The sequence below is a fragment of the Talpa europaea genome (genome assembly GCF_964194135.1).
Source record: "Talpa europaea genome assembly, chromosome: 7".
NCBI lineage: Eukaryota > Metazoa > Chordata > Mammalia > Eulipotyphla > Talpidae > Talpa > Talpa europaea.
Window position 1 is genome coordinate 63,464,031 of NC_140074.1, and position 23,232 is coordinate 63,487,262.

Sequence of the window (23,232 nt, forward strand, 5' to 3'; positions counted from 1 at the left end):
ATACCAGGGAAATGTAAAGGCATAGTCTACTAGAAATTTGCCCAGGCAATGACTTGGAGAACAGGATCAGCAACCCACAGCAAAAATGTCAAAAGTGACAGGAAAAATTAGAGCAGGGGATTGCAAACATTTTCTGTAAAGGACCAAGTTGTAAATATTTTAGGTTTTATGGGCCACATGATATCTATTACAACTATTCAACTCTAATAACTTGATAACAACCTTAGTCTTACCTCTTAACTTACCTGATGGTGCTGTTCCCTGGCCTTTTTTAGGCTGCTTTGGGGCTGTGTACTGGAAGAATTCATTTCCATGGCCAGCGGCTGCCTGATCTAATCCAAAAAGAGAAGCCAATCTGGCACTGTTAATAGAAGAAGAAAATGACATTTCATTTGACATATCTCAAACCTGGAATCATCATAAAAGCTGTTCTCTTTAACCTTGAACAAATGCCTCCTTGACCATATCTCCCACCATTCAATATTGGAGGTAGCAGCTATGTGTCTTTGAAATCACAATTGGGCCTCCCCGGTGGCACAGCGGTTGAGCGCTGGGTTGCGAAGCTGCCCGCAGCCTCTGCAGCACCGGTTCCATCCCCGGCTGCTCCCTGGCCACCAGAGGAGATCCGGCATGGCACATAGACCTCTCCTGCCGCCCGCTGCTCCCCTCAGCAGTGCGCTTCGGTCCTTCCGCCTGCTCTGCTCCCCACTCTGGCTCTGGTGAATTCTCTCACCCTCCTGCGCTTCTGACTGTACCCAGGGTTTGTATAAATAAACAAATAAATAAAAATAAATCTTTTAAAAAAAAAAGAAATCACAATTGACTTTCTGATCTGAACAGCACCAGTTAACCTTGTCCTTCCATAGGGCTCTGGTCAAAGTATTTCCCTTATGGACCTCAATTTCAGCATCTAGAAATTGAAGTGACTGGTCCAGGTGCTGTCTATAGTTTCTTTAAACCATAAATTCTTGCCTCTAGTTAGTTATAGTTTCTTACCCTTTACTAGTTTACTAAACTGAAATAAAACTGTACTATAAACTTACCCCATCATACATGGTCTTATCTATCATTTCAGCTAATGGGGCAGAAGCTTTCTTGCATTTCCTTTGTAATGAATCCTATGCCCCAACTGATCCACTGAAACTTCTCTAGCTAAAGTCACCTACAATAGCCTTTTGTTACTAAATAGTCCTTATCTTATTTGGCCTTGATGCCAAACAAATAACTACTTTGTTCATCTTCAAACAAACTCTTTCCTTGAAATACCTTAGGAACACCTACCGAGATGGGAAGAGGGGCTAGTCCAAATAAGACATCAGTAAATTCTAATCCCTTTCTGGATTCCCATCTATCTGGCTCCTTATTTAACTTCCCGGGACCTCCCTTTGTCTTTTAAATGTCCATGTCCCCAAAATATCATATTCTCTCTTCCTTGGCAATCTTAATTATTTACCTTGGTATCAAGTGCTATCCAAAAACTGATGCTCAAATCTGTCTTCTCAGCCTGTCTTGCTCCTGTGGACTAGGCATCACAGTTATCCCACAGACAACACAACTGCAATGTCCAAACTAGCATATCCTCTACTCGCAGGTGAGAACCTGTTCTTACTCTTGTATTTCCTCTTTTCGGTGAATAACATATTTTATCTGGTCCCTAGGTTCAATGACTCACTACAAGACTCACTGGACTCAGCATACAGTTGTACTCATTACAGCACATAGTTTGTACGTATTACAATGGAAGGATGACAGCAAAATTGGCAAAGGGAAAATCGGACCATGGGCCAAAGTTCAGAGGAAACCAGAAAGAAGCTTCCAAGAGTCCTCTTCAATGGAGCTTCACAGGACATAATTAATTCCGCCAGCAATGAGTTGTAATGTGTGAAGTATGATCTGTCAGGGAACCTCCTGGAGATTCAATACCCAAGGTTTTTTCTTTCTTAGGGGCTAGTCACATTGAAATCTTCCAGCATGTACCAAAATTCTCCCAAAGGAAAAGCAGCTATTCAGTATAAACCATATTGTTTGTAGAAATAGTTTAGACAGGGTGAGCCACTCTTATCACTTACAGAAGGCTTTATATCAGTCAGTGTGTGAAATTTGACCAATCAGGTTCCCAGATGCCAGTCAAGTGCCAACCTTGCAGGCAGGACTTTCTCAGAACAGTCTCAGGTCTAGTGTATTAACTCCTTGCTGCAAGCATCCACAACTCAAACTGAAGTCTGGGCAACACTTTGACTTCCCCCCCTGATGTCTATGACCAATTCCTAAATCCATTTTAATTTACTTGCTAAATACTTCTCAGACCCATTTACTTCTCCCCATCCTTTTTGCAACTTCCCCTCTCAGGAGACCATCATATCTGAATGACTGCAACAATCTCCCTACATGCCTCCATCCTGTGGTCTTGCCACTTCTTATCCTTTCTTCCCACTATACCCATGGTGACCTTTCTAAAAAACAAATTTGACCAAGTTTCTTTCCTCCTTAAAACCCTCAATGATGCATCAATATTACCAAGAGAAAAATCTAAACTCTACAAGACCGTTTCACAAGGTCCTTCAAGACCTTGCTCCTCCAAACTTCCTCCGCTTCCTATCTGGCCTTTTCTGCACAATGAGGAAATTTTAGTGTCTCAAATTAGGCAAGATCTTTTGAATCTCCAGGCTTTAGATATGCTGTTTCCTCTCCTTGAAACATTCTTCTTGTTCTTCCTCTTTTCTGGAAGCTTCCCTAATCTCAAAGTCTAGGAGATCTTCCTAGGAGTTTTCATAAAAATCTGTACTTCAATTCACTCAAGAAATAATTGTCAGACGTGTGCTAAGTGCTGGGTATAAACCTCATAAGCAAAACAAGGTTCTATTTTCAAGGAGCTTATATGTATTCTAACATATAGAATACACATTAAGTAAAATATAACTGCAAACTGTAATATGAGATCTATTAACAAGCAGCTGCTATATGGAATTGTACTCCACATAAATTAATAAAGTTACATGACTATTTATCACATAACATAGTAACCAATTATTATAATCACCACTTGACTGTATATTTTGCCAAGGTCTGGTATGTAATGGGTTTAATAAATGAACTCAAAGTCTAATTTAGCTCTGAGTGCCTCTTTTCCAAAAGCATACTTAGTTTAGGTGAAGTAAATACTGAAATTTTGCAACAACTTTTTTGGGACTTTAATCCCAGTAACTTGGAAGACAGATTATCAATCATTTGACAGCCATCCTAGGCACTAATATTCCCACCTCCTGTGAGTCTGACTATCCTAAAGATTTATTTATGCATACAAGAGCTGGGATACAGGCCAGAGGTACGGAGGGTGAGAAGATTTACCAGAGACAGAGTGGGGGACAAAACAGACTGACACACTGCTGAAAGGAGCAGCAGGCGAGCCAGGAGAGGTCTGCTGTGCCATGCGGGTAGCTCCCTGGCCAGGGATTGAACTCGTGCTGCAGTGGCTGCGGTCAGCTTCATAGGTTATATCTCAACCCCTTGCACCACCAGGGAGTCCCACCTAGTCTGACTACCCTAAATGGAATTTAGTAAGTCATATATTTATATGTCTAAGTCAAGATATTTAAAAATTAATAAACAAGTATATTTACAGAATATTACAGTTGTAAAAGAGGAACTGAAAAGCAGATGCAGTGTTCACTGTCATACATTCTACCTCCTTAAAGAAAACCAAAGGAGAAGCTGGATCAGAGAATGTTAGTGAAGCTTTCTATATTCTCAATCTTAAATTTGATTTTCCTGGTTATTACTGGGGTCAAAAATTATCTGTATAACCTTGTCTACTAAGCCTTTTATCATTCAGTTAGCGGTTTTCTATGACAAGGAGCACAGTCACATGCCTAGAGCTAAAGTGTAGATCTTTGATGAGTGCTAAAGCAGAGCAGCAGAGTTGAGCCACCAAGAGCTTATCTCAGATCAGGAATCTGGAAAACAGTACATGACTGTCAGTATCTCCACTGTATTTCCAGTTCAGTGGATTGCATGGAAATTGGGAATCATAACATTCTTTTACAATCTTCCTCCAAATATTGATATTTTGACCTAGTAGAGAATGTGAATTTTAAGTCCATCTTGGAAACTTTTAAAAGGCACATCCATATACATAATAAATTTAGGGCCTCCCCGGTGGCGCAGCGGTTGAGCGCTGGGTTGCGAAGCTGCCCGCGGCATCTGCGGCGCCGGTTCGATCCCCGGCTGCTCCCCGGCCACAGAGGAGGATCCCACATGGTGCGCAGACCTCTCCTGCCACCCGCTGCTCCCCTCAGCAGTGTACTTCAGTCCTTCTGCCTGCTCTGCTCCCCACTCTGGCTCTGGTGAATTCTCTCACCCTCCCGCGCTTCTGACTGTACCCAGTGCATGTATAAACAAAACAAACAAACAAATATAATAAATAAATAAGTAAAAACATGCCTCTATAAAAAAAAAAACATATACATAATAAATTTAGATGGAAAAATATGAACTCAAAAGGTGCAGTCAGCAGCAGCAGGCTAGCCTGTGTGGAACTTTTAGTGAATATTTTGGGAGGAATAGGAAAAAAAGGAACTAAAGCATGACTTAACTCTAAAATAACTCAGCAACTGAAAGAACCCAAAGGAGAACTAAGTGGGCATACGCCTTCTCAAGTGGGGGGCAGGGGTGCATCAGGGTGATAAAAGTGAAAAGGACTTAAAGGTAGGTAACCTAGAATCAATCACAGTGTAAAAGATCCCATGTTAGACCGAAAGAGAACCAGTATCATTTTATGATCATTCATGTATTGAACTGTCCAACAGGACTGGAAGCAACCTGAGGGCAGGCAGTAGCTTAGTCATCTTTGTAAATCTTAGACTTTGGCTGACTGGTGGGCCTATGTTGGTCTATTCATCATTCTTAAACAAATGTTAACTGAAAGATTCTTCAAGGATCAGAGCTTGGCAGCTCACAAGACTGAGGGAGTCTAGCTGTCGACTAACAATACAAGGGAAAAGGCTAAGCTGATCACTGAATAAAACAAAGTCCTACTTACTTAGGACTTGAATCCCAAGGTGCTCTATATGATTGGGGGCAAGGGATAGCGATCTCAGTTTTTCAAGCTGGGCATTAGAGTGCAACTTCCATGCAACAACTTCATAGTGGTTATTCATTCAACAATCTCCTCCTGAGCACTCACTAGGTGAGTGCTAGATAAGCAATCTAGTGCTAGATAAGCAATCTCTGTCCTACCAAGCCTCACAGTCGGTGTGCATGGATAGAGGAAAATGTGCTTAGCTGTTGAAATAAGGAAGAGAAAGCAAGTTATTCTGCCTGAGGTTGTAGGAGAAGGGAAATCACTAAACAGTTTTCGATCTGGGCCTTGAAAGATGCTGAAAGTGACCCACCAGGGCCAATTCTATAGTGTTACCACCTTGTCTAATGAGAAAAGTCTTATATCGATGCCAGTGACTACGATAAAAACTCCTATAAAAACTATGAGCGAGATTCCTATTAGCAATCACCCCCACTTCACGGGAGAAACTGTGACCCAGAAAGCAAAAGGCGAACACCAGGGTCCCAGTGTGTGTGTAAGGGAGATGCCAGGTCCAGAATCCAGGGTCAGACTCAACACTTTGGAGCTCTGCTTGGACCCCGAGAGGTAGAGAGCCCCGGAATGCAGTAAGGATCCGGACCCGGAAGTTGCGAAGAGGTCGGGAATAGATGGAGCCCCCTCCGATTATTTGCCCGGCTCTCTGGCCCAAGCTTCTGGGACACTCACCCGCCACTGGGCGAGAGAAAATCAGTGTCGTCCTCGTCGCCCGCACCGAACATCGCGCAGGGTTCCGCCCGGCTGCGGGAAGGAAGTCCCGGTGTTTCCACGGCCTTTCACCCTGGCGTCGTGAAAGGCCGCGCCGGCGGACTGCTTTCCGGCAGGACAAACTCCCTCACGGCGCCAGGGCCGGGAGCAGCCCCCGCTGGTGAGAAGGTGGGGGGGAAGGGAAAGGGGAGGACCTCGCGGCACGCGCGTCGCATGACGTAAGGCCCCTCTGGCCAGCAGAGGCGGCGAAACCTGCAGGGGCTCGGAAATCCTGCTTCGGGATTGGCTGGAGATGCCGGAGGCGGGGCAGGGGCGGGAAGCGGCGGCCTAGGTGGCGGCGGTGGACACGTCAAGCCGGGCAGAAGTAGAGGGGGCTCCGCAGAGTCTGGTGGGGGTGACGGGTTAAGGTTCTGAGAGGCGGGCGCCGGGGGCCAGACTCCATTTGGGAAGGTAAGGCTTCCCCCGTCTCCTCTCGCGACCCTGACGTGGGCATCGTCCTTTCCCCTCTGGGAGGAGGACCCTCTAAGCTGCTCTTCTCTGCGCGGCGAAAGGAGAAAGGGCCCAGGAATGGCATTCCAGGGACTTGAGCGTTCCGCCCGTCCACTACGGTGACACACCTGGAGTGACCTTGGGACAGGGTCCTTGGTGTGTGGCTTTCCCGGGCTATAAAGCGGTCCCAAAGCCACGACCGCTCATTTTCTCGTTTATGTATATTTTTATTCGACGGGCCATTTGTTTGGTGTTTGCATGTTGACTTTTAGATCTCCGAGGTCATCAGATTCAATCCCAGTCTCCTCACAGTCCCAGAGTTCACAGATAGGGAAACGAAGGAACTAAGCACTTGAGTGGTTAGTCCGAAGTCAGAGAGAGTAAAGGGCGAACAGGGCCCGGATTCCTGGTCTTTTAATTGAGGACTGAGTGAGCAGCTGATGGGTGAAGGGTGATGGCCTCCTTCAGGCCATGTGCTCCTACAGTGTGATTATGTCTACAGTGGCATACATCTTAAGAGTAGTCTTCTCTCCCGAGTCCACCTATGCAGGTGAGATGCAGGAGAGCTGGGGCATTCTAGTTGGTGATGGAAAGGAGGAAAATTCCCCAGCCTTGGCTTTGTCCTGGGTTTTGCTTAGGCTTCCTGCCACAGACCTAAGTAAACATCAGTTGCTACCTACTGCCCTGCTTCCAGTTTCCTCCCTGTCTGTATCTTATGTAAGTATTTCTGTGGTAACCTGGTATAATTCTTGGAAGAGTTTCCAGGTAGATGTGGCTTAGCCAAGGTATGGATAAGCAGATAATATCTTACTCTTTCCATAGATCTCACTGGAGTTCTTTCACTAAGGATGTCTGTCAATCAGTTTGTTACAACAGGTGTCCCTTACCTTAATGTTTTAATCTGTAAGTGTGAAATTGAAGTGATTGATGGCTCCCTCTGAGATTACCATACCCTTGGCACTTCCCTTGTCCTTCTGTTGGGGGGAAAGGATGTCCTGAACAAACTCCACAAATAGGTTTTATGGACCCCACCCCCACCCTAGACCAAAGAGATCCAAGACACCGAGGACTACAAATTCCATAATGTCATCATCACCGAAGGGAGGGTTGCTGGGAACTGAGAGTGGAGTTAATCGGCCAGAGTTGGTATATAACCAGACATGTGGGCCTTGGGGGTCCTTGCTTTCAGCTTGCTGTTGGGATTCCATCTCAGTGGAACTGGTAGGACGCTTTCATCAATTTATCTCCCAGAGTTATTCATTTCTTCATTTCCCCTTTTTGTAAAAAAGCCCTTTATTAACCTTTTTGTGTGTGCCTGCAGTTTAGTCTCATTATAAGTCCCTTTTAAGCACGCGGGTGAAGGACCCACAGTCAGGTCAACCTATTTCACATTGGGGTTGCCCTATAACACCTCTTGTTATTTTAGTTTGTGTTCTTTGACTAAATTGTAAGCTCCTCAAGGGTAAGGACAGTTTTAATTCATCTTGATGTCTCCTGTGTCACCGAGTCTATGCCTTCTTGTTCATATTGGGTTTTCATTCTTTATTATATCGAGTAATGGAATCCATCCTTGTTCCTTAAGTTCTTAATTTACTCTCAGCAGTGGCTCTTGGCTTTTGTAAGTATCTGCCAGGAAGGTAAAAACGCTGTATTAGCTGTGAACTACATGGGTTGCTTAGTCTCTTGTGTTAATTGAAGATGATTTAATGATTGTTTAAAGTTCTAGGGGAGGGGTAAAGGGGAGTAGGATAGCTTGAAATTTTATACATAGCTCAGATTTTTTTAAGTAAAGTATTCCTCTGAAGGATAGGCCTGATGTCTATTTCCTGTGTTTATTTTATGGATTAAGATAGTTAAAGCTCTGATGCTGATAGTGTAAAATGATGCAACTGGAATCTAAGCACCAGAACTGGAACCTGTTGCAGTAGCTCTGTTTAGAATGTGAACTTGGCTACCCCTCGGGGGAAAAAAGCTCATTCTAACTCTTCCCAATACTAGTCATTTTCACTCTAGCAGTGAAACATGTGAGTGGTGCTTTTTAAAAATGCTAAGGGATCGTTTAAGCACTTATCTTGTATTCTTGAATGGGGAGGTTTAAGTAGCCATTTTAGATAAGGAGGATTCCTAAAATCTGGATCAGTCCTGTTGGTAATTAGGACACCATAAATCTGCATACCAAGATCACCTTTACGGGAACACAACTGCTGGTTCTGACTAGTGGTATGAGGAAGGGAATGATGGTGAGTGTTGACCTCCTAGTCTTTCTTTCAAGGCTTTAAACTTGCAGATTGGGTCTACCTACAAAGCCACTGTCTTCCTAAATTAGAATATTGAGCTGGGAGTCAGGAAACGCCCTACTGACTCGCCCTTAGCTTAGGCCAAGGCCTCCTAAATTCAAATACTTTGTAAAAGGAGTGGATTATACTCCAGCATTTCTAAGTACCCTGGGAATGCAAAAGTATGTGAGGCAAGCCTTGATTTCAAGTTTAAATTAATCATTTTTCTTTGTTTTGCATAAGTATACAGCTTTTAGATGTATTTATAAAATGTTTTGACTCCCTGAAGATTAGCCAGATGAATGGGAATCCAAGTGGAAATGGAAAAGTAAGGCTTCCAGGTTGAGGAGGTGGCTTTGGCAAAAGCACAGACAGGAAAAAGGGCACAAATTTTTTACAAGAGTACCTCTTATCTGATGCAATTAATGCCAATAGTTTGTTAACTAAAAAAGTAAGTTAAAGCAGGGACTCATGCAGATATTAGTTAAGTACCAACCTTAAGCACTTTTTTCATTTCCTTTTTTTAAATTTTACCATTTTTATTATGGTATACTTGGTTTTCAACATTTCATAACTTTCAGGTATACAGCTTATAATTCAACATCTGTATACACTATAGCATTGAGATTGTTTTTGGAGTTAGTGGGTTTGGAGTGCCGGGTCCTTGCATTCACTCTGGGAAAGGTTTCACCAGAGCTCCCCCTTAGACACAAGCAGGCAGGAAGAACTGCCAGGAAAGGGTCAGGTTTGCTAAGAGAGGCCTGCATGGTTGCAGGCGGGTGGGCTTGAAGAGAGCTGCCTCTGCTGAGGGAGGTCAGTGAAGGGAAGCCGGGCATGGCACAGGTCAGGCAGGCAGGAATGCTGCTTCCCTGCAGAGGGAGAGAGTTGGTGACAGGAAGCACCTGCATAGCCACAGGTGATTTTATCATCTTCTTTTGGTAGGGAGGGACTCATCTTGTGGGTGGATGTGTTGCCCCTCCTGATCTGGGCCTTGATGCCTAAGGATCTTGGTTTCTATACCTGGCTTAATGGCTTACACTAATCCCCTTTATCCTCACCTGCTTGTATGAGTTAGGTTCTTGACCTTGCATCTTCTTTCCAGTTTTTCTGTTCTTATCCTCCATCAGCATGATCACCAAAAATCTAGTTTTCATCCATCATGATACAATTGATTCCCTTTATATGTTATACCATGCCAGCTCCCCTGCCCGGTACCCTGCTGGTTACCACCAGTCTGTTCTTTGTGTCTAATTTGAAATTTTGATATTTGCAAACAGCATGGAAATGGGTCAGACAAAGACAAATACAGTATGATTTCACACATATCTGAAATATAAAGAAACAAGACAGACATTTTATTTTAACTAAAACATAGGCATCCTTTTTGCCATTCTTTTAACATAAGGCTTTTCTTGGAGTGTGGGTCTCAGGGATCTGCACACTATCGCATGGGGGTCAAATCTTGTACTCTAGTTTGCTGTCAGTTTTTGTAAATAAAGTATTATTGGAACATAGCCACACTCATTTGTTTACATATTATCTGAGACTACTTTAACCTTACAAGGCAGAGTTAAGTAGTTGTGTGTATCTGTGTGACTCCTCTTAATCTAGTTTTACCAAAGATTTCAACTTGGTTTTCAAAAAAACAAAGATGAGAGAAACTGCATAGTATAATATTATATACTTAAGTTCTGGAGCCAAATTGCTTTACCGTTTATTGTTGTACAAGCCTTGGCAAGTTGCTCAGTTTCTTCCTTTATAAAATAGACAATAATATATCCTGTTCCTAGGGTTCTTGTGAAGATTACATGAGTTAATTCATGTGAAGTACTTAGAGCAGTGACTGGCAGGAATAAGCACTCAATGTTAGCTGCTGCTGTTGTTTTCCTCTTCTCATTTATGCTTCATTATTTTAGCACTTTACACAGCTATATATTTGCTGTAATAAGCACAACTCACAAAAATTGATTTGGAAACAAGCACAACTGACTTCCTCGATAAGCACACGTGTTCACTGAGAGGGAGAGCAAAGTGTTGCTCCCCTCATTGCAGAGTAGCCTAGCTAGCGTGTGACCAGATAAATTGGTTAAAAGAGTCCTATGGATAGTGTGCTAAGAATATAAGGCAACATTACGCATAGAGAAGTTGTGAATTAAAACTGAAAAGGAGACCAGGGCCATATTTGTCAAATACCTTTAAAAGGTCAGGTTTATTAGGAAAAGGAGAAAAAGAGAGGTACATTCACAGTCACAGGAAGGCAGGAGGAATGGAATTTTTTAGTCTAAATGACATAACTGATGTAAAAACAAATATTCAGAAGGCTTAGGAGTAGGTGAATTAAGAAGTAAATTTTTTCCAAACCGTATTCCATCTAAGCCACTTCATTTTTCTAATAGTCCTTAGAATGTGGCGTGGTGGGCACTGAATGTAGTAAGGCATGGTAAGCACTCCTTGAGGCACTGATAATAATCTGTCAACCTCAATCCACTTTGTCTTTGTATTATAGTCTCAATTTTTAATTAAGAAAAATGAAAGTTCTAGACTGAATGAATAAAATTAAATGACTGCTCTAAAGGTAACAATTTAAACTATACTCTGAAGTTTCTGATCCTTCAGTCTGTTCCTCCTCTCCTTGTTCCAGCTTGACTCTACTGTTGATTTCTCTTTGCACCTTCCTCACCAGGTTAAGTGCTGCAAAAGAGAAGATAATTATGGTTGGAAAGCTAGTGTTGACAGTGACAAGATGGCCTAAATTAATGTAAGATGTCAGATGAGTCAGTGACCAGGCAGCACTCAGATAACTCCACCATTTAGAGTTGGTGAACCAGGCACAATTGAGGAAAAGGGAAGGAGGTGAGAGAGCAGGTTGCTGATGTCTGCACTTCCATGTGCAGCTTTTAACATAATAACACCATAAAAAAAATCAAAAGTTTTCTGTAGCTTGTGGCCAAATGTAAGAACTCATCAAAAGTCTGATGCTTAGTACATTTAAAATGAGCATTTCATGCCAAAAGAAAGCTTATAGTGGGAGCTGGGAAGGAAATGCTTTTGAAGTTCCATTGCTTTGAGTTATATCATTTCATGATTTAGGTAACATCCCCAAGCAGAGGAGGGGCCCATCCGTAGGAATGCAAAGTCCTGCAGAGAAGGAAAGGGTTGAGAAGGGTCCACCCTAACCTCTTTTCCTTTACACAAAGGCTCTAGGTTTTGTATACAACCTGCTTTTGTAGACTGAGGACATTGTGCAATGCAGCATAATGAGATGGAAACCTGCATTGCAAAAGTAAATATAAGAAAATGGAGAGATTGATTTGGAGGGAACACATTAAGATTGCAAACCTCTGGCAACCAGTGAGATGTTAGAGGACCTTTTTTCGGCAGGCTATGTCTTTCCATAAATGAGTAATAGAGGTATATAGAACTATGTCAAGTGTTGATATAATTTTGAAACAGTTTAGAGAACCCTGGACATAGTCTCTCAGTTTATTAAGGAAAAGGCAAAGGAATGCACCTGCTCACTATGCACCAGCACGCCTCCATCTTACCCGACCTTCTCTAATTTAGGCTTTTTATCAGCTCCTAGACAGCCCTGTGTATAATATATATCAGTGCATTTTCATACTGGGTTTTAGTTATTTGTATGTATTCCTGTGCTTCCAGACTGAGATTCTTGAGCATAGGGGTTCACCATAGTACCATCACTCAGTAAGTACTTGCTTAAATATTAAATGAATGAATGAAGAGACTGAATTTCTCAAGGTCACACTGATAGTGAGCCCCAAAAACCAGATCCAGAACTCTGGTCTTCTGATTCCTAACCCAATTTTTAAGCACTGCCATCAACTTCTCTCATTTTCATTTACGTTTTTTAATGCATTTTCTTTTTTTTTTTTTTTTAAGATTTATTTATTTATGCATACAAGAACTGGGGTACAGGCCAGAGGTGTGGAGGGTGAGATGATTCACCAGAGACAGAGTGGGGAAAAGAATAGACAGATCTATTGACATATACTGTTGAGGGGAGCAGCGGGAGAGACTGGAGAGGTCTGCTGCACCCTGTAGTTAGCTCCCTGGCTTGGGATCGAACTCGTACTGCACTGGCTGTGGATACTTCATAGGTTGCGTCTTAAACCCTTGCGCCACCAAAGAGGCCCCTTTTTAATGCATTTTCATTAAATCTTCTGTTATTAATTAGAGGGAGGAGGAGTAAAAAAGGAAGTTAGACTTATTTCCTAGTTAAAATTGTTTTCCAGTATTCTTAACAGCCAAGCCAATTGTATATTAACATAACTAAAGGAAAGTTTAAACAAGGAGGACCTTTGCCTTTGATTATAACAAGAAGGCAGTTAAAACAATCCTTAGGCATTATGTGACTTTGACTAGATGGTGTCCTTTAAATCAAACTATAAATGGATATATGCTTTCAGTGACATAAAAGTGAGCCCTATGTGTGACCTGGACATTTCCTTTCAGAGATCAATTTTGTCATCTAATGATGAAACTAGCTAACTAGTTTGAGTAATACTTCAAACTTACTATACCTTGGAATTAGGAAGTATATTGACATATTTTATTTATCACAGCTCTGTGATATTGGCAGGATAGATATTTTTATATCCATTTTGTCAACAAAAACTGTAGCACTTGTTTGGTTTGGGTGATTTGCTAAATGTCACAGCACTAATATGGCTAAATTGGATTTAAAACTTAGAGCCATTAATGCCTGGCCCAGTGCTTTCTCAATACTGTGTCATGCCGTGTATAAAACACTGTGAAATCTTTTCGCAGATCATTCTGAAGCACTCGTGCTTAGCACATTGGAAATGCAGCGTTTCTCCAATGAGAGGAGTACAGAAGGGTGTATCTCATGATTACTGTATTCCAGGATGTGGCTTAGCCAGCAACAAAGGGTATCAGAGAAGTAGAGTATAGTTGCCGGGAGATCACTCCCGGTTGGACTTAGGCCCTTCTATCATTGCATAACTCAAAGACCTTTTCAGTTTGTTTGCTGGACATATCAAATTTGAGTTGTCCTATTCGGACCAAGCAAATAAAAGCTTTTTTAAAGGATTTTGTGAAGAATGTAGTTGTACACTTGATCTTCTTTGTATAGAAAGGTGAGAGTGGGCGAGGGAAACAGGAGCTTCTGTGTTATTTGCCGTGAAAACAGGCTATGTAAAGCCCAGGAGCCCCTCCTATCTAGCTGCTTCCTAGCAAACCATTTGGAGAAATGGGAGGATTGGGGAAAGCCTTTAGCTTGTGCTGTAGAAGCCTTGTGTGAAAAGAGGATGTGGTGGGTACAGTTCACTAAAAAGTATATTAGCATAAAAATTAAATATTATAGGTCTCAGTTTCCCGATTGATCAAATAGAGGAGTTAGGCTTTATATTGTTTTTGAATAAGAAGTTAATGGTTCGGGCCACCCCGGTGGCGCAGCGGTTGAGCACTGGGTTGCGAAGCTGCCCGCAGCCTCTGGGGCACCGGTTCGATCCCCGGCTGCTCCCCGGCCACCGGAGCGGGGATCCCACATGGCGCACAGACCTCTCCTGCCGCCCGCTGCTCCCCTCAGCAGTGTACTTTGGTCCTTCTGCCTGCTGTGCTCCCCGCTCTGGCTCTGGTGAATTCTCTCACCCTCCCGCGCTTCTGCTGTACCCAGTGCTTGTATAAATAAATAAAATAAATAAATAAAAATAAAAATCTTTAAAAAAAAAAAAAAGAAGTTAATGGTTCACAATTCAGAAGGTACACAAGGATAATTATGAAAAATGTTCCAGCTGCTGTTACTCACATGTGACCATTTTCCCTCTTAGGGATCAGTGTTACACTTCTTGTGCCTCCCCCTCAGTGATACTAGAGGTGTTTATAAACAATAGGTATATACTTTTTCCCTATTTAAAAAATTTTTTCTTAGGCATGCAAGAACTGGTCTCTAGGCCAGAAGTGTGGGGGAGTGAGAGGATTCACGAGAGACAAAATGGGGAACAGAACAGGCGGATCTACTGAAATACACTGCTGAGGGGAGCACCAGGTGAAACTGGAAAGGTCTGTGCCATGTGTGGGTCAGCTCACTGCCTGGGAATCGAACTCAGGCCGCAGTGGCTGACAATAGCTTGATATCACTGAGACTTTAACCCCTACGCCACCAGGGAGCCCTACTTTCATTTTTTTACAAATGTTAGTATAAATACCCAGTCCAGTTCTTTCTCTCATACTGTCTATAAAACATTTACATTTTTATATGAATCATACCAAAACACTCAGAGCGCACCTTGTTTATCTCATTTTGTAATACGCCTTGCAGTACATACAGAGCTTTCTCATACTTATTTATGATTAGGAAATATCCCATTTTATGAAAATATGATAATTTCATCAGCGCCCTATCAATGGACATTTAGGTTGTATTTTCAATATTATTTGTTACAGACAGTCCTGTGATAACTGTATATACATTTCACATATGTGCCAGTTTATCTATAGGATTGATATTTAGAAGTAGAATTGCTGGCTCAAATAGCAAACCAACAATTAAATTAAAGATTCCTATAGCTCTGGTAACCTATGAGGTTCCCATTGCCATTCTTTGTACTGCAATTAAAAAATTGGAACCTTGGGCCTCCCTGGTGGTGCAAGGGGTTAAGACGCAAGCTATGAAGCTGCCCGCAGCCTCTGCAGCACATGTTAGATCCCCAGCCAGCCACATGGCACAGCAGACTTTTCCTGACTGCCCACTGCTTCCCTCAACAGTGTGTTTGAGTCAATCCACCTGTTTTGCTTCCCACTCTGTCTCTGGTGAATCCTCTCACCCCCCACACCTCTGACCTGTACCCCAGTTCTTCTATGCATAAATAAGTCTTTTTTAAAAATTGGAACCTTATTTATTTCGCTGTACATAACCAATAACTGTGAAGTAGGCATACTCAGGGGAGTAACCTAGGAATAAGCAATTCAAAGGCCTCTTTCCCCCACAAATGTTATTTTATGTGTATGAAATCATAAAAATCAAAGCGAGTAAATATTAGAAGATTGTTTATAAATGAATGTAGTTGAAGAGACAGTTTGATTGGTGTTGACTTTTCAGATTTTAGAATACAGAAATTTGTTTATAGGCCATAGTTTATGCACTCGGAGAGTCTATGGCATGGCTCTAATAAACTCAGGATAACCAGTCCCGGGGAGGATGGTATCTCCATAATTCTTCTAGTTATAGATGAAAGACTTCTAAGCCTGACATGCAGCTCACCCAGGGAGGTCCTGTCTTTCCAAATAGAAGCTTTCCTCAGGGCCGCATGCCTGGGGAAAAATACTGCTGAGTGGCTCAAACTAGATGCTTCACTTGCCATCTTTCTGCCTGTTATTTGGCCAACTTGTAAAAGGCCCACAAACTTTCTAGAAACTAACCATGAGAAGAGTTTTCTTTGCTGTGGTTTCAGAAATACCACAGGCTGCAAGGTATAGCTTAAAATCATGGAGTAAATTACAACCCCTTACTTAGTTTCAATAAACTAGAGTGTAGAAAAGAAAACATGGACAAGAACAAATAATGTTTATGCCAGTTCAAGATGGTGGGGTTTTTTTTTAAAGATTTATTTATTTATTTATTTATACAAGAACTGTACCCACAGGCCTGATTCGCGGGAGGGTGAGAGGATTCACCAGAGAAAGAGTGGGGAACAGAACAGGCAGACTGATGAAATATACTGCTGAGGGGAGCAGCGGGCGAGACAGGAGAGGTCTGTCGCGCCATATGGGATTCTCGCTGGCAGGCCGGGATCAAACCCACGCTGCAGAGGCTGCGGACAGCCCCACAGTGCAGTGCCCAACCGCCTGCGCCACCAGGGGAGGCCCCTCAAGATGATGTTTTGAGCACATTTCTTCTACTTCCCCAAATCCTGATGAAATAACTATACAAAAGTAAAAATAAGAAAAGTGTGATACTGTGATTTATAATAAGATGTATTTGGTTTTCATCCCACTTTGGCACAGAACTTCAAAATCCTCTGAATTTAAGTGATGAGAGCAGGCAAGGAGTCTTTTGTTAATGAGGTGACTTTTAGAGAGCCCCTAGAAAGGTGTGGGGGATGGTTGTCCGTGAAACCAACTTCCTGATTAGAGCACATGCGTGCACACGCACACACCACTCCATCCAGAGAGGGGAAGGGAGCTTCCATCACCGATGGCCAGTGTTGTAATCAGCTGTGCCTATGTATGAAGCCTCCATAAAAACCCAAGAGGACTGTGGAGAGCTTCAGAGCTTCCAGGTTGGGGCAGCAGAGGGCTTCCACGTGCTGCCTGCCTACTGAAGTGCCTTTGTTCAGGACCTTGCCCTGTAGCTCTTCAGGCTATTGATTCCTCTCTTTTGTAGCAAATCCTTAATCTAATGAATAAGTGGGTTCCCCAAGTTCTCTGAGCCACTCTAGCAAGTTAATGAAACCCATGGAGAGGAGTTCATGGGAACCTCTGATTTGAGGTGGTCTGCTGAGTAAATGTTTCAACTGCACACTGTCACAAGGTGAGTGCTATTGTCACCCCTGTTTTAGAGGAAACTAACTTCACCCTCTCAGCCATGATGCTGTCACTTTAGTGAACTCCCATAGTAATCCTATGAGGTAAACTACTTTTATTATCCTGATTTTAGAGTTGAGAAACAGAGATTAAGTAATTTGCCCAAGGGCCCACAACCAGTAGGGACAGTATTACCAGTTAGAAAATGAGTACAGCTCCCCTTGGCCCCATCCAAAAAAAAAAAAAAAAGGACTGGGTTGTGGGGTGGAAGGAATATCTTTCCTGCCCACAGCTTCCTCCTTGTGTTTTTCTGTTTGGGATGGGCGAAAGTCAGCAAAACAGTGCCCTTCCTATTCAAGTTCTGTCTTCCTAGTAGTTCAATTCCTGAGTTTCACAACCAATCAAAATAAAAATTTCCCCTTCATCTATTGTTAGAACTCAGAGATTCATTCATGGTGGGTATAAAAAACCCCTCAAAACCCAAAGATAAGCCATTTGGTATTAATGGCTCAAAGGTTATTTGGGTTATCAGATATTGGTATGTGTAGATTTTTGGTGAGACTGGACTACTACTAACATTCAGAACTGTGGTGCACAAATTTAGCACGAGTAAGAATTACCTATGTAGGTTGGTAAAGATCTAGATTCTGAGGTCCCATTTCTGACAGAAATCCACTGGTCTGGAAGGCAGGGAAGGGGGCATGATTTTCTTATTTTTTGTTAAACATCTTAGATGATTCTAAATCAGGCAGTCCTTGGACAACACTTTAAAAAAAAAAAAAACAAAACCTTGAGTTAGATAAGTCTAGAGATTATCAATTAATATTCAGAGTGCATTTAGGGAGACCAGTATCCATCTGTTTCTCATTGAAACAGTATTATGCAAATGTAAACTTTTCTAATTGACATGGGCCTAAAGTGAGTTATTTTGTCTCTTCACTAAGAAAACTGTGACCATAAAGATTAAATTAACCTAACAGTGGAAAAACCTAGGCTAAAAGCAGTTTCCTGATTCTAGTCCTATGTTCTTTCAAATTATAATAATGATGAACGATAAGTGTTCTTCCACCCATGTGTTGCCTGAAAATTATCCAGAAGACTGTTTGAACTTTGTGACAACATTCAGCTTTTGAACGTTTACACAGAGGCATAATAATCAGGTGATCTGGTATTTTAAAGTAGAATAAGTGGTGACATTTTTATGAATTTTTTTTAAAGATTTATTTATTTATTTATACAAGTGCTGGGTACAGTCAGAAGTGTGGAAGGGTGAGAGAATTCACCAGAGCCAGAACAGGGAACAGAACAGGCAGACTGATGCAGCACACTGCTGAGGGGAGCAGCGGGCGGGGCAGGAGAGGTCTGTGGCGCCATGTGGGACCCTCTCCGGTGGCCGGGGATCGAACTGGCACTAGAGAGGCTGCGGGCAGCTTCGTAGCCCAGCGCTCAACCACTGTGCCACCAGGGGAGGCCCTATGAATTCTTCTTAAAAGTTATTTCTGATGCTAAAAATATAGCTATAATAATACTGACTATAGAAAGAATAGTAGAATGGCATTTGGAGCTTTAGTAAATTTTAGCAGAGTGCTGAAATGTGCTGGAAGTCTGTTCTCACCTAACTTAATACCACGTACAGATGGAACCAAGAATACTGCAGGTAATAGTTTTAGCACAAATTGTATGTGTTAGCATCATGTGAAACATCATAAGACACAACTACTCGGGAGGTAGGTAACTACTAGATTTACTTCCTCCTGGACAACTTGATGGGCATAGAATTCATAGACTTGACAGGGAACTTGCATAACTTGACATTGGTCAAGCCGGAACATGTAGGGGATGCCCACCCAATTGAAATAGGTCTACATGTCTTTCTAAGTCTCCCTCAAAACTACAACTCTGTTTCCTTATCTCAGCCTTTCTGGGTTGTTCCTGGAAGACAAAATAGAAAACTTTGTGTGGAGACAGGGTCACAAGTTAGATAAAAATAGTATGAAACAAGTGGTAGAAATAGCTCTGGACTTGAGGTCAGAATCTGGACTTTAATTTCTGGCCACTACTAGACTGACTGCCACATGACCTTGGCTAGTTAACTTTCTATTTTTTTTTTTATACACAAGAACTGGGGTACAGGCCAGAGGCACAGGAGGGTGAGAGGATTCACCAGAGACAGAGCAGGGAGCAGAACAGGCAGACTGACAAAATACACTGTTGAGGGGAGCTGCAGACGCGACAGGAGAGGTCTGCGGTGCCATGTGGGAATCTTCCCTGGCTGGCCGGGAATCGAACCCGCGCTGCAGAGGCTGCGGACGGCTTCACAGTGCTGTGCTCAACCCACTGTGCCACCAGGGAGGCCCAGTCAGTTAACTTTCTGTACCTTGATTTTCATTCTATAGAATGAATAGACACTCTTGTTTAATCTAGTCCTATCTTCAAAGTGCAGTTAGGTTTGGAAATATATTGCACTATTGTGGCTCAGCAGAAAAAGTGTACCTGAAAGCATGCCATAAAAGACAATTGGACCTAGACTTACAATCACTCAATCATAAAGTATTTATTGAATACACACCTAGAAGGTGTACAAGACTGCACAGAGCCTCAGCGTAACCCTTAAGAGTGCATTCTGTAAATGAGATATTAGTAGTTTCCTTCAGCCACCTTATTTAGCACCCACAGAGCATCATCATCACCATCACTTTCATTCACAGAGTGCAAATAATGCTTTTACATATATTATATGTAACAAATATAAGAAATTCCCTCAATATTTTTCCATTCATTATCTTATTTGAATCATGAAGCAACCCTGAGGATATTCTCTTCATGAATCCCTAAGTTTCAGATGAGATACTGTAATGCAGAGAGATCGAAAGTGATTCTCAAAGAGTAGGGTGATCTTGTCCCCAGCAGACTTTTGGCAATGTCTAGAGACATTTGATTGTCACACCTGGGATAGTGTTACTGGCATTTAGTGAGTAAAGGCTAGAGATACTGTTAAACCTCCTACAATATAGACGACAACTCATACAACAAAAAATTATTCCACTCCAAATGTCAGTAATGCCAAGATTGAGAGACTCTGACATAGGTGTTTTACCCAAAAGTGTTGGAGTTGGATGCACCAGAGTCCAGGCCTTGGATTCTGTCTTGTGTGATTTGCACTGTCTCTAAAACAGGCATTAAAAACTGGAGATACATAAATGCTGGATCTATTGTTGATGTTTTGAAGAGGTATGTATGAGTAGAAAATGGGGTTTGCTTATATCACTGTTGAAGATTTCCATTGACAGTACAGATTGTGCTGTCCAATGAAAATTTTTCAGTACTTGCTGTGTGTCTTACAGTGCTTTCCTCGTCCTGTGGGGAGCTTAGTCGACCTTTATCTTACTTTTTATTTATTGGTTGATTACCAAATTGAATGAAAAGCTATTTTTTGACATAAAAGCTATTGAAATCTGGACACAGCCCCTTTAGCAACCTTTGCACATAGCACCTGCTGCCAACCTAAAGACCTGAGTGGTCCTTTAATAAGAATGTCACCAGGACACTCAGCTGGAACTGAGCAGAGCCAGCATTAGAATACTGACTCTAAACTTATAGTCTAATAATATTAAATAAGCTTAATTCTTTCCTGAAAAGTATGGCATGTTACTGTAAAAACTTTTAGGATAAGGAATAAACTTCTCATACTAGTTGTGGTAGAGTATTTTTTTTTTTTTTTTTTATAAATTTTATTGTTATATTCCCCATACAATTGCAGCCCCCCATTCTGACCCCAATCCCTCCCCTCCCGCCCCCGCCCCCCTAAAAGTGTCTCTGGTTCATAGTTTTTTGTTGATTTTGATTTTCACTTTCTTATAGTTATTCATTTTCCTGGTCCCTTATTTAAGTTTTCTAGATTCCTGCTATGAGTGAGACCATCCGGTATTTTTCTTTTTCTTTTTGGCTTATTTCGCTGAGCATGATCCCTTCCAGCGCCATCCATGTTGCAGCAAATTGCATGTGTTTATCTTTTTTGAATGCTGAGTAATATTCCATGGTATATATGTATGTGGTAGAGTATTCTTAAGTTTTGTCCCTCAAGTCATTTTATAACCCAGAAATTAGAAGGTTCTCCCAATTCCTTGTAAAGTTTTAATAGAAGCCTTTCTGGATTCTGGCAAATTAAAGGATTATAGCCTATGGCTATGTAAGGATTTTTTTTTGTTTTTCCTGTGAATGTCTCACATAAAAACTTGAGCAGTAAATATTGTTAGGGAAGAACTAGTTTTTCTAAACAACAGAGTACTCTTGTAAAATGTAAATCTGATTGTATCATTCCTCTGATTATTAAATCTAAATAACTTCTGGTTGCCTTTGGAATAAAAAAATTTAGTCTCCTTAAAATGACTTGCAAGGTATTCTTCACTGAATCTCGTCTGCTTCTCTCTCTTCCTCTCACTCAATATGTCATATTCATACTTGAATACCCTTGATTCTTATGTCCCCTGCCCATCTACCCACCTCCAATAATTTGTCAGTCTGTTTACATGTTACCTCCTTAGAAGGAGCTTCTCTCCCTTCCTGTCCTCCTCCATCCAAGAACAAATTAGATCTTGATTCTGTACCTCAGCACCATGTTTACTTCCTTCATATCACTCACCACAGTTTGTAATTACATACCTATACATATTTGTTTATATATTTAATGAAGGTTTCTTCTAGAGTAAGCTCCACAAAATGTAAGAAACTTGTGGTTTTTTGTACCTGACTCCTTTTAAGTAGAAATTGAAATCTTGATGAGTTTTGTAAGAATTAAATACTTTTTGAATAAATAAATATTTGTTATTCTCCCAAATGCAAAAAGGAGGTAGAAATTACAACAGGGGCCTCCCTGGTGGCGCAAGGGGTTATGACACAACCTATGAAGCTCAGCGCAGCCACCATAGCACAAGTTCGATACCTGGCCAGGGAGCTACTCACATGGCGCAGCAGACCTCTCTTGACTCGCCCGCTGCTCCCCTCAGCAGTGTATTTCATTCAATCTGCCTGTTCTGTTTCCCACTCTATCTCTGGTGAATCCTCTCACCCCCCGCACTTCTGGCCTGTACCCCAGTTCTTGTATGCATAAATAACTCGTTAAAAAAAAAAAGAAATTAGAACATTACTTGCCTTAAGGAGTAAACTCCTTAAGGAGTTTACTATGTATAAATGGGGTCTTTTATCTTGTATCTTGAAAGCTGTAAATTGAAATTTATATGAGAAGGCCGGTAGGGAAATTTAGAAAAGAAATTTCTGTTACTTCAAGAAACACCTCATAGATTTAGTGATATTCCTGAGGAGAATCATGAAATGACATCTAAGATCCTTCTAATTCTCTTTTAGATTTTATTGAAATCCCCTTTTTCCAATCCTCAGTGAGATTCTACAACGCAAATTAAGAGACAGGGCACTCAGATTTTAATTTCAGGTAGCCTGCATAGCAATGAAGAAAGACTCATCCCTCTCTTTTCCAGGTCTAATGTTTAGAGCCTGGGTCAGTTATCAGGGTCAAAAAGTACTATACAAGAGGAGCTCAGTAAATGTCTGCAGTTGATGACAATGAGAAGGAATTTTAGAGAAATACCTCCATTCAACTCCTTCTACCTTTTCTCAGTAACTTCTATCAAGATGAGGACTAACACAGCACAGATTGAAAAGAGCATAAAAACATGTCAGGGTCTTTTTGAGACCCAGTCTCAGTTGGAGTTATTAGGAAAGGCACAATATACTATGATTGTTCAGAAGTCTTAGTACTAGACCTTGGAAGATGAGGAGGATTTGTTGCATTAGAGATTGTAAGGATAGGATTCCAGACTAAAGAAACAATGAGAGCCAACATACTGGAAAGAAAAATAGGGTCTGTCCCATGAGCAGTAGAAACTTTGTCTATTGGACTGGTTTGGCTGAAGCACAAAGTAGGCAGAAAGGTAGGTTGGGCATTTTAGAGATCTGTGATTTCAAAACAAGGAGGTTGAGGGCCTCCCAGGTGGCACAGGGGGCTAAGTGTCAGCACTATGAAGCTGTTGGCAGCCACCACAGCACAAGTTCAATCCCTGGCCAGGGAGGTGACCCACATGGCGCAGCAGATCTCTCCTGTCTGGCCCACTGCCTCCCCTCAGCAGTGTATTTCATTCAATC

At 41.8% G+C, this 23,232-nt stretch overlaps 1 protein-coding gene across 1 annotated transcript in view; it reads right to left on the reverse strand.

The window, feature by feature from the left end:
• FKBP15 (FKBP prolyl isomerase family member 15) overlaps positions 1-5,817 on the reverse strand; it is a gene marked incomplete at both ends in the record, with an annotated part of 48,674 nt that extends 42,857 nt beyond the window's left edge. The window contains 2 exons of the mRNA XM_084236625.1: positions 246-361; positions 5,765-5,817. Coding sequence (XP_084092751.1) covers positions 246-361; positions 5,765-5,817 — 169 coding nt within the window. The remainder of the gene's footprint in view (positions 1-245; positions 362-5,764) is intronic.
• Between the last annotated feature and the right edge of the window lie 17,415 nt (positions 5,818-23,232).